The sequence below is a fragment of the Euprymna scolopes genome, chromosome 40, assembly GCF_053919585.1.
Source record: "Euprymna scolopes isolate OS-2025 chromosome 40, ASM5391958v1, whole genome shotgun sequence".
Taxonomy (NCBI): domain Eukaryota; kingdom Metazoa; phylum Mollusca; class Cephalopoda; order Sepiida; family Sepiolidae; genus Euprymna; species Euprymna scolopes.
The window spans coordinates 65921519-65934372 of record NC_136521.1 but is presented as its reverse complement, the minus strand read 5'-3'; the positions used below and the strand labels follow the sequence as shown (position 1 = coordinate 65934372).

The window sequence follows — 12854 nt, the reverse complement described above, 5'->3', positions numbered from 1 at the left end:
GTTAACAAACCCCAAACCTGCAAGAATTGAAGGAAAACATCAGGAATGAGATAAGGGAGTTAAATCGCAATCCAGAGATTCTGCAATCTGTCATGAATAAAGTTTTGGAAAGAGTGCAAATATGCGAAGCTGAAAATGGGCAAAATTTAAATTACATTATTTTTAGTATTTTGCATTTTTTTTTCCCCCATAAAATTTCCTAATATCTTAATCAGATTGTGTTAAAATTACAAAAAGATATCATCAAAAATAAAGAATCTATTTGAGTTCAAAACCATTCAGTGACTTTTTGGACACCATGTGTATGTGTGTCTGTATGTATAATATATGTATGTGTGAGTACACACACATACATATACATGTATATATGTATATATATATATATATATATATATATATATATAACTACTTAATTTACTCACATAAAATTAATATACGAATGTATAGATTTATGCGTAGACTTTAAGTATTTACTTCAAAAGTGCTCAATACGTAGGTAGAGCTAGTTAGTAATTTATAAAATATATATGGCGATTAAGCTACACTGAATATTCCGCGTTTCATCCACTCTAGGACTCTTCAGGCTTATGAAGTGGATGAAACGCGGAATATTCAGTGTAGCTTAAGTGCCATATATATTTTATAAATTACTATATATATATATATATATATATATATATATGCGCACACACACGTATATACTCATACGCACACATATATATGTATGTATATACACACACATATATATGTATATACACACACACACATGATGAGGGTAATTCCAAAAGTAATGCATCTTATTTGTTAACTAAAAAGAGTTGAAGAGCTATGAAGACAGAATTGGTATCAATAAAACTATCTTATTTTTCTACATAGTCACCACCATTTTCAACAGACTTTTGCCAATGATAATGTAGTGGCTGTGCATGGGTGTCTGGAGTGTCTTTCGTCACTCCTTGATGAACCCATCTCTTAACGGTGCCGACATCAACTGCATCAGATTTGTAAACGTTTAATAGGTGCCGATGAATGTTGATCGGCTTGATTTTTTTTTTTTTTTTTTTTTTTCTGCATGGAGGAATTCAATAACTCATTTCTGCCTCTGACACACATCCATGACGGGGAGCTTGCTTTCTTAGACTCACACTGTCAATATTTGCAACAGAGAGATGAAACTTTCAGTCATCATAACAGTGCAATTTGCAACCCCTTCTGATCCATTTTGGTGGAATAAAAAATAGGAGGCATTACTTTTGGAGCGTGTGTGTGTGTGTACACACATAGTAGAACCCTGAGATATGGTGGCTCTAGGTTAAGGTTTTTTCAGGTTATGATGTAGAATACAATGTATTTTTGTCCCCTGGTTACGGTATTTGGCTTGCTTTAGGGTGTTATGTTATTTGATTATATACTGTACTCTATTTTGTTAATAATTTTTAATGCCGTATCCTAGGATTCTACTGTGTATATATATATATATATATATATATATATAATGAGAATAATAAGCTCTACTCTCTAATGCATATTGAGCATTTTTAATTTGGTTGGGATTAAATATTCTATATATAAATACTGTTATTTATTTTAGTTTGAAGTTTACCATTGCGTATATCAGGTAAACGTTACATCCTTTTGTTTTCATTAATATGTAATGGTTGTATAGTTTGGTTTCCTAGATGTAGATCCACCAAAACCTTGTATGTTTATTATAGTGCTCAATGGAGGACAGAGCAGGTGTGTATAGTATGTTTATTATGTAAACATTATTGTTGGCATAATAAACAGAGTATATATTACATATATATATATAATATACATTATTGTTGAAATAATAAACATACTATATATTACATATATATATATATATATATATATACATTATTGTTGGTATAATAAACATACTATATATTACATATATATATATAATATACATTATTGTTGGTATAATAAACATACTATATATTACATATATATATATATAATATACATTATTGTTGGTATAATAAACAGACTATATATTACATTTATATAATATACATTATTGTGGCACATATATAGGAAATAATGTTTGTATAATAAACAGTATATATACACACTATTAATAATGTTTGTATAATAAACATATATACACGCTATCAATAATGTTTGTATAATAAACATTATATATATACACGCTATCAATAATGTTTGTATAATAAACATTATATATACACGCTATCAATAATGTTTGTATAATAAACATTATACACACTATCAATAATGTTTGTATAATAAACATTATATATACACGCTATCAATAATGTTTGTATAATAAACATTATATATACACGCTATCAATAATGTTTGTATAATAAACATTATATATACACACTATCAATAATGTTTGTATAATAAACATTATATATACATGCTATCAATAATGTTTGTATAATAAACATTATATATACACGCTATCAATAATGTTTGTATAATAAACATTATATATACACGCTATCAATAATGTTTGTATAATAAACATTATATATACACACTATCAATAATGTTTGTATAATAAACATTATATATACACGCTATCAATAATGTTTGTATAATAAACATTATATATACACGCTATCAATAATGTTTGTATAATAAACATTATATATACACGCTATCAATAATGTTTGTATAATAAACATTATATATACACGCTATCAATAATGTTTGTATAATAAACATTATATATACACACTATCAATAATGTTTGTATAATAAACATTATATATACACACTATCAATAATGTTTGTATAATAAACATTATATATACACACTATCACTAATGTTTGTATAATAAACATTATATATACACGCTATCAATGTTTGTATAATAAACATTATATATACACGCTATCAATAATGTTTGTATAATAAACATTATATATACACGCTATCAATAATGTTTGTATAATAAACATTATATACACGCTATCAATAATGTTTGTATAATAAACATTATATATACACGCTATCAATAATGTTTGTATAATAAACATATATACACACTATCAATAATGTTTGTATAATAAACATTATATATACACGCCATCAAAAATGTTCGTATAATAAACATTATATATACACACTATCACTAATGTTTGTATAATAAACATATACACTCTATCAATAATGTAAGTATGCACCATCCTTACATGTTCCAAAATTATTTGATTGCTGTTTTGTGTACAAATATATGAAGTCGTGATGTTACGATTTTGATATTTTTCTCAATTTTTTTTTTTTTTTTTTTACTGTAATTTACTCCAATCAGTACAAGGCACAGTGTCACTTTGACATATGGGGTAGTGTGTGTGTGTGTGTGGGGGGGGGGCTTACTATTTGGGATCAAACTTACAAGGATACTATGGAGGTGGTTGAGCAGCAAAATGTCTGTTCACATTTCATTCTAACTTCTGCATTTTAGTACAGTCAGGGATGCAGGGTCCAGGGAGGGAATTCTAAAGTCTAGCAGTTCGAGAGAAGAAACTATTCAAGTAGAAGGCTTTCTGGCATATAGGGATCTCTACATGTAGGGGTTGGATTTTTGCTGATTGTCAGGTTTGTTAGGTGTATTTATGATCAGGGCGGTACAAGTGCTTGCAGTTCATCAGAGCACATTCAATATAATTACCGATTTTGATTCTCTTAAAATTTCTAAATATTTAATTATAGAATTGTTTTCTTTCTTAGTCTTTTTTTTTTTTTTTTTAAAATATTTTTTTGCTTTGCTGTAATGTGTGCACATATATATTTTTACTCGTGTGCACCCAAACATTGCATTTAAACTTCTACATGCTAGTAGTTAGGGAAGCAGGAACCAGGGATGGAATTGCAAAATTTAGCAATGGAATGGAAGAGACAAGAAGGTTTTCTGGCAGCTAGGGACTTCGACAGTGAAGGGAATTTTAATGCTTGTCGTGTTTGTTGGATGTATGCATGTCAAGGGAGTACAAGTGCAATGAGTTTGTCAGAATGCGTTCCATTAAAATACTTGTCAAAGACGCAACATTTCGGTGATGGGACAGGAATTGTAGCTTGGTTGATAGTGCAGACCTATTAGATCAGAGATTCTTTTTTTCAGACCCCGTCTAAAAGGGAGAGACGAGTGATAGATGTACCAGCAATACTCCGTGCGTGGGCGAATGGTGTCTTTGTAGAGATAAAGGATGGTCTCAGAATGATTTTCTAGCACAGTAAAGGGAGCCCATCTTCTTTGCAAAAGTAAAAAATACACTTGGTGTGCGTACATTACACAAGTTGATTTTTTTTTTTTGTTGTTTTTGTTTAAATTCTAAAACTTTTTTTGTGGTAAATAGGCAGGGAGAAAAATATAATCTACTTCCTCTGTAGATGTTGAGATTATGATTGTGGCGCTCCTCCGAACTAACGTAACATTTTAATTTCACACGTAGATGTACATGTAATGACTTTCTAAAGTTACATTAGATAGTGGCTGATAGGCTGGACATAAAAGGCTGTGCATGTGCGGTTGCAAACCTAGTGTAGTTTGGTCCAGATGGGAAAATTTGCACCTTTTTTTATTATATATAGGGATATATACTTAGTACTGACAGTGAAAAATTAAGTTTTAAATGAAAAATATATATACTTAGTACTGACAGTGAAAAATTAAGTTTTAAATGAAAAATATATATACTTAGTACTGACAGTGAAAAATTAAGTTTTAAATGAAAAATATATATACTTAGTACTGACAGTGAAAAATTAAGTTTTAAATGAAAAATATATATACGATGTGTCTTCAGTAAGTTTCCAGACTTTTTTCTTATGGGCACTTGTAACTTTGGTCCCCTTCAAAGTAATCTCCTCCAGCTGCAATGCACTTGTTGTACCGTTCCAACAACTTATGGAAGTCCTTTTGTGTGAGCGTGTCAATGGCCCTCGTCACAGCCTCTTTCATCTCCTCAATGTTCTCATGACGACAGCGTCTAAGGTTTTCCTTGAGTTTACGGAATAACCAAAAGTCACAGGGAGCAAGGTCTTAACTATAGGAAGGGTGAGGAACAGTCTTGATGCTCATCTTGGTCAAATAATCTGTCTTTCTGATTTTTTTATGAGCACCCTTTGAGTAAACTTTGTACAAATCTTCCATATTTTCAGTTCCTTGTGAATAATTGTGTGTACAGTTCCCACACTGACATCAAACTGCTCTATAGACACATGATGGTTCTTATCCATGAAATTCTTTATTTGGCCAATCAACTCTGATGTTATGACTTCCTTACTCCTCCCACACCTCTTATCATCCCTCACATATGCCCTGCCTTCCTTGAATCGCTTATGCCACTCAAAAACTGATGCTTCATTCATGCAAGATGGTTTAAAAGCAGTCTGAAACATCCCATACGTTTCTATGGCATTTATTGCATATCGTTCTTCTAAAATGTCCTTACGTCCATATTGCATTTTTTGAAATTCACCAGCTGTCACAATCAGGCTTTAATAGGGTGTATTCCACTTACTGCTGTAGCTGTTCATTTTAACCTGAAATAATAAAAATTGATCAGTCATTTCATAAGATGTATAACAATAAATTTTTAAGAGTCTGACAATTTTAAATGCTTCTACAAAAAAAGTCTGGAAACTTATTGAAGGTATCTTGTATATTATTACGAGAATCGATTTTGAAATTGAAAATCAGGCTTGAATTTTTTGGGTTATGATGCTTAGCACTAACATGAACGTATAAGCATATCTATTTAAGAATGAAACTACTTGATCACTTTATATGATTTTTGGAATATGATATTTTCTCTCCGTCATAAATACATCATACAGATTTTTCTTATTTTTAATCTATATATATATAAAAGGCAAAAGTGGTGCGCGCATTTTTGGATGTCCAAGAAAGGCTTTTTTTTTTGGGGGGGGGGTTCTCGATCACGTTAACATTGTTTTTTAGAACTTTTTTATAGACTCCCTAGATTATAATATCTACGATTTGTGAACGCACGTCGTCTCTACATTTATTTTGATTGACTTTTATAAAATTCCTTCTATTCCGTCCTTTCGCGTGTTTGCTCGTAGAGAAATATGAGCAAAGTAGGTTGTCCGGCTAGGACCTCAAGAAAGGCAATTAGTTTTGTCTAATGTTGAGGAACCCCTTCATATCAAACAATTGTTATTCATTTGGAGAGCACCCCCTTTTTGGGGGGAACTGGTTTTCCCCAACATCATGGGGAAACAAAATATGGCAGAAACTGGCCTGCAGCCAACCTTCGTTTCTGTGCCTGCGTGATTCTTAACTTATTCACTTCAAGTCAATGTTTTGATTGACAACGATAAATTTGAACGCTTTTCACTTCCTCTCGTGTCTTAGCGTAGCGGTTAAGATCTCAGCTTTTCTTTCACTTTCTTTTCTGCCTTTGCGTCACGGGTTCAAGCTTACCTACCTACTATGACTTTTTTTTTCTTTTACACCTCCAAACGCCCGGGCAATGCCGGACACCCCCACTAGTTATTAATTATTAATATAAAAGGAATTCTGGTTAAGCACCAATAATCTATAATATAAAGCTGAACGTCTGTGTGTGTGTCTGGTCACGTATAGGCTCCTATATGGTTGACTATTTTAAAAAACTGATTACATATAATGATAGATGATGTATCGAGACACAGGAATGGGTATGTCTGATCTGGCAGAACGGTGGTTAATTAAATTTGTGGGGTCTGTGTTCGCACCTTGTCCACAAAGTATCGAAATAAAAAAATTAAAAAATTAAAAACAAAAACGTTTACAAGTGTTTTTGATATAGATGTACATAATAATACTTTGATAAGTATGTTTTAACTTAAATAGGGATGGTATGATAAAATTGTGGGGTCTGCGTTCGCGCCTGGCCTTCATAGAATGGAAATAAGCACAAACTTTAATAAAGACTTTTCATATCTATCTGCGTATGTATACTTTGATAATTATATTTCAGTTTGAAGAAATATGGTATAATAAAATTATGGGGTGTTCGTTCGCACCTGACCTCCATAGAATGGAAATATGTCACAAAGTTTAACAAGGTTTTTTAATATAGATCCACAGAATATTGTCATAAGTATTTCAGTGTGAACAGGTATGGTATAATAAATTATGGGGTTTATATATTTTATTTTTACTTTCATCATATTTTGCTTTGATTTTGATACCTCCAAATTCGAAGCTATCTCTTTACAACCCTTCCTTTTCATAACCTATCATACTTTCATAAATCAGAGTCCATTTTCTGTAGGCTGTTTTTGAATCCAGACAACGACGGGTACTTTTGCTAGTATAATATAAAGATTAAAACATTATCTTAACAAGAATTGGTTATAATTGGTCCCCCGATAAAGGAGGGATTGGACCTAGTAACTCACTCTCATTCGTCTGTTTGCATTGTTCTCAAGAAACACTGCTTGAATTTTTTTTTTTTTTAAATTTTGCACAAACATTAGTCATGGTGAGAGTAAATTTTTGCCTGAACGAATAACTTTGGTTGCCCTCCCCTTTGCATACTCAGCTTGTTTTATAACAATTTGGTTTAATTAATAATGACCAAATTATACTACAATTAAATTCAAGTTGTTTTCAATGTTTTGGCTAATTCGGTGGTTAATCGCGATGGGATAAGAATGTCGAATCTCACAACTGCATCCACAACAATTACTGCTTTCCATAATTGTTATCTCACCACGGTTTGACCAACTGATCCTCTGATTGGCTTTGTGCGGGATTGAAACCGCTACCTTCAAACAATGCTCACCTAGAATCGTAGATATTCAGCATCTCTATCCACTGTGCTACGAGCCCCAAAGGGCAATCAAGGTTGGATTTTTTGGTTTTATAAATCCACATTTTTATATTTTTTCTTCCATTGTCGGGTCTGTACCCGACAATGAATTTCCAATCACAGTTATGGTCTTTGGTGTGTTTCAAGTGAGTCCCATATCATTCCACCTCCCATCTTCAAAGTCGGCTTGAAAGTCAACACCAAAGTGCACCTGGATGTGCTGATCCCCCAGTGCAATTAGGTAGCCGCTGGCAGACCCTGTGTATGACAGTAGGACTCTGTGCCGACGCACAAGTTCAAAGAGACCCAGGCTTGGTTTCAGGAGGAGTGCTATGACTTTGTACCCTTCTCTCACTGGGTCATCCTCCTTCCTCAACTTTAATCCGCTGGACTACTTCATTTGGTCATATGTCGAGAACATCACCAACATGACCTCCCACAACGCCAAAGCCAACCTGATCGCTGTCATCCGCTAAGTATTCGCCACGCTTCCACTTTTGCTTGTGGAAAAGGTATGCTCCCAGTTCTGGACCTGTATCAAGGTGGTAATTGAGATTGAAGGCAGCTATATTGAATAGATATCAGCTTTACTACTTAATCAAGTTATCTGAATTGACTTTTTTCAATAAAAGTTTTAAAATAAGCTGTAGTGTTGTTTTCTTTAGGGTGACAACTTTATCATTCCACTGTGTAATATATAGCCACCTTAGGCCAATTTTCAAATTTCATGTTCCTTTGTCTAATAGTTTAAAAGTAATGTATAAACAGACATATATATCTCTTCGTTTGATTAATGTTGTTTTTGTTTGTTTCTTTGTCTCTTTCCAGTTCGAGCATTGTGATATTTCCCAAAGTTAGTAATGCTCTGTATTATGCCGATCAAGATCGAACCCTCAAACTTGACCACAACCTCTTGTCCATTAGAAGTTTGGTGAATTCTGACCCCGCAACTGACAACAATGCACAGGCTCCCCCCAGAAACACTCCAACCCGAGGGAGAGAATCAAGCCATCATGACAAAGACAATTCTCGCGGTCAACAAAGTGACAACAGCCGCAGTAGTAGTCATCACGCATCTACTCCAAGTCATGTTAAGGATGGTCACAAATCCTTAAGTCCATCACATCGAAGAAAATATGGCGACGTTCAGACCAGTCGGTCAGCATCTCACCGTGATGTTCAGACCAGTCGGTCAGCATCTCACCGTGATGTTCAAACCAGTCGGTCTGCATCTCACCGTGATGTTCGAACCAGCCAGTCTGCATCTCACCGGGATGTTCAAATAAGCCGATCAGCATCTCATCGAGATGGCCGCAGTAGGCAGACAATACTCCTGGATGATCGTGACCATGGCCCATCTTCACATCGTGATTCCGGTATAAGATCGCTGTCACACAGAGATCAAGTCAGTAGGTCCGCAATACTTTTGGATGATCGTGATGGTCACTCTTCTTCATATTGTGATGATCAAAGTATTAGGTTGATTACGCACCGAGATGACGTTAGTAGGTCCGCAATACTTTTGGATGACCTCAGCAGGTCTTCACGTTTGGATTATAGGAGTATCAGATCGATAACACACCGTGATGAGCTAATTTCATTACGTTCGGGTGATCGGGATGATCACGACAGTCGGTCTTCACGTCAAGCTGCAAAATTACAGATCCAACCCAGCATAGGTAGATCAGGTAAGTACTTTTTTTTTTTATCTAAGAAGGTAAAATTTCGGTTTCTGAATTTTTGAGATGAGGATTTGATAATTTGAATTCTTCAGTTTACTGTTCACATCTTGCGTGTTATTCCCACAACGTTTCATCCAGTGTACCGTCCGACTGTCTTCAATCGTACCTTGTTGAACTTTGGAATCTTTCTGTTACTTAAATGTCAATCTAGTTGTAATGTGTTCCATAGATGGAAGGCATTTGAAACAAACTCTGTTCATGGAAATTCAATTTGCTTTTAGTTAGACAAAAGATGATGACTTTTAAGCTGATGTGTGCAATGCACTCCGTTCTTGTATCTTTTTTTTTTTTTTCTTTTGTGTCTGTTCAAATTTTTCAAAAAATTATTATCGATTGGATATTAATGTACCAGAGTATCTCCCCCCCCCTCCCTAGTGTAAAAAAAAAAAATTTGATAGTTAAATATTTCTGCTCAGTTTCTAATACAATGTTCTGGTAAATCGATACCTCGTATTGGAACCAGTCAATCCTGTTGAAATGTTTCTTACATATGAGGTCTTGGAAACAAACTCTCTTCATGGAAATTCAATTTATTTTAGATAGACAAAGGAAGAAACAAAAAACTTCTTTTTAATGGTGGTAGGAAGACAAGTTATGTGGTTAATGTTTTACAGGAAGCTACTTTTTTTTTTTCATTTTTTTTTTTTTGTAAAACATAGTTATATTTCTGAATTTTTGAGATGAGGGTTGATAGTTTGGATTATTTGGACTATTATTCTTTATTCACAACATTTTCAACAATGTAACGTACAACGATTATATATATTTTCAACAATGTAACGTACAACGATTATATATATTTTCAACAATGTAACGTACAACGATTATATATATTTTCAACAATGTAACGTACAACGATTATATATATTTTGAACAATGTAACGTACAACGATTATATATATTTTGAACAATGTAACGTACAACAATTATATATATTTTGAACAATGTAACTTACAACGATTATATATATTTTGAACAATGTAACGTACAACGATTATATATATTTTTTTGAACTTGGAAATCTTTCTGTCATGCTCGGAAAATCTTTGTAATGGGCTTAGAAATCTGCACGAAATTTCAAACGGAGCCCTTTATTTAATCCATAGAGATAGTATGGTGTCGGTCTGTCAACCATAACCAGGTAGATGTCTTAGGTAATACACAATTGTATACTTCGTATCATTCTTCAGTGAAGATTGAACCTTCAACCTCCAGAAGGTCGGAGATTACATTGGTTGAAATGTGTGAATAATCGAAAATAAGATTTGTGTCTGAAATAAGTGATTAGATGCAAAATTTGGGCCCATGTCTCAAATCAACGTACAAATATTATTTCAAACTAATTCAGCTTTATAAAAAAAGATTCATCTTTATTTATTATATATATATATATATATATATATATAGCTTATAATTGCCTTTGGCTGTTAAAAATAAAATAAAAATCCAGGTAACGGCCAAATCCTGCATCTATCAAGCCCTTGTTTACACAATATTTCTCTATGGATGAGAAATCTGGCCCCCTATAATTAGCTGATATTTAAGGGTTGGAAGTCTTCAATTGGTGGTATCTTTAGCACATTCTTGGCATTTGTATCTCCAACAATGTCCTAAACCTCACAATCCACACATGATGTAAGCTTCCTAGTCTTGAAGAAGTATTTCTTATTAGGAGACTCTGATGGTTTGGCCACACACTTTGTTGTCCATCAACTAATCTGATTCACAAAGCTTCACTAACACCGCTACTGGGATGGTGCAAGGGGAATGGTGTAAAACAGAGTTTATGGCTAGCAACGGTCAAAGCTGACTTGGAAGCTATGACTGACCCTCGCGTCTTCAGTGTGCGACGATGGAATCGCAAATGGCTGAAGTATGGGCTGCCTTACTTGTGACGCGGAAAATTTACTTGGAGTCAGCTCAGTCAACATCATGTGAATACCATTACAAGTAAGTACTGCTTGTTTATATGCAATATCAGTTGTAAGAAAAAATTCTGGAAAAAAAATCTGATTCAATTTTAAAGGGACTAAAACTGAAAGCTAAAAATTTAAAGTTGTCACCACAGAATTAATTTTCCTCTGTTATTCTCGTCAACTCCATCTGTTATTCTCGTCAACTCCATCTGTTATTCTCGTCAACTCCATCTGTTATTCTCATCAACTCCATCTGTTATTCTCGTCAACTCCATCTGTTATTCTCGTCAACTCCATCTGTTATTCTCGTCAACTCCATCTGTTATTCTCGTCAACTCCATCTGTTATTCTCGTCAACTCCATCTGTTATTCTCGTCAACTCCATCTGTTATTCTCGTCAACTCCATCTGTTATTCTCGTCAACTCCATCTGTTATTCTCGTCAACTCCATCTGTTATTCTCGTCAACTCCATCTGTTATTCTCGTCAACTCCATCTGTTATTCTCGTCAACTCCATCTGTTATTCTCGTCAACTCCATCTGTTATTCTCGTCAACTCCATCTGTTATTCTCGTCAACTCCATCTGTTATTCTCGTCAACTCCATCTGTTATTCTCGTCAACTCCATCTGTTATTCTCGTCAACTCCATCTGTTATTCTCGTCAACTCCATCTGTTATTCTCGTCAACTCCATCTGTTATTCTCGTCAACTCCATCTGTTATTCTCGTCAACTCCATCTGTTATTCTCGTCAACTCCATCTGTTATTCTCGTCAACTCCATCTGTTATTCTCGTCAACTCCATCTGTTATTCTCGTCAACTCCATCTGTTATTCTCGTCAACTCCATCTGTTATTCTCGTCAACTCCATCTGTTATTCTCGTCAACTCCATCTGTTATTCTCGTCAACTCCATCTGTTATTCTCGTCAACTCCATCTGTTATTCTCGTCAACTCCATCTGTTATTCTCGTCAACTCCATCTGTTATTCTCGTCAACTCCATCTGTTATTCTCGTCAACTCCATCTGTTATTCTCGTCAACTCCATCTGTTATTCTCGTCAACTCCATCTGTTATTCTCGTCAACTCCATCTGTTATTCTCGTCAACTCCATCTGTTATTCTCGTCAACTCCATCTGTTTCTGTTGTTACCTCTGTCATCATCTGTTTATCCATGAACAGAGTTTGCACAGGTTTGAAAAGCCCTTGAATTTTGAGCTTTGTCTTGAAAAAATCTGATTTCTATTTTTACCTGGGAAATATTGAAAATGTCTTAAAAAGGGCTCCAAAATCATGTTCTTTATGTCCAGTAAAAATTTGTCGCAATATTAAGAATAAAATCAAAATACTATTCAAAATATTTTTTGAAATATTA

The 12854-nt window shown here is 33.9% G+C and overlaps 1 protein-coding gene across 2 annotated transcripts in view; it reads left to right on the top strand.

The window, feature by feature from the left end:
* The window catches only part of LOC145265587 (uncharacterized), a 140286-nt gene that overhangs the window by 89315 nt on the left and 38117 nt on the right, over nucleotides 1-12854 (top strand). For both annotated transcript variants that reach the window (XM_080121595.1, XM_080121596.1), the window contains exon 3: nucleotides 8653-9512. In XM_080121595.1, coding sequence (XP_079977721.1) covers nucleotides 8653-9512 — 860 coding nt within the window. The remainder of the gene's footprint in view (nucleotides 1-8652; nucleotides 9513-12854) is intronic.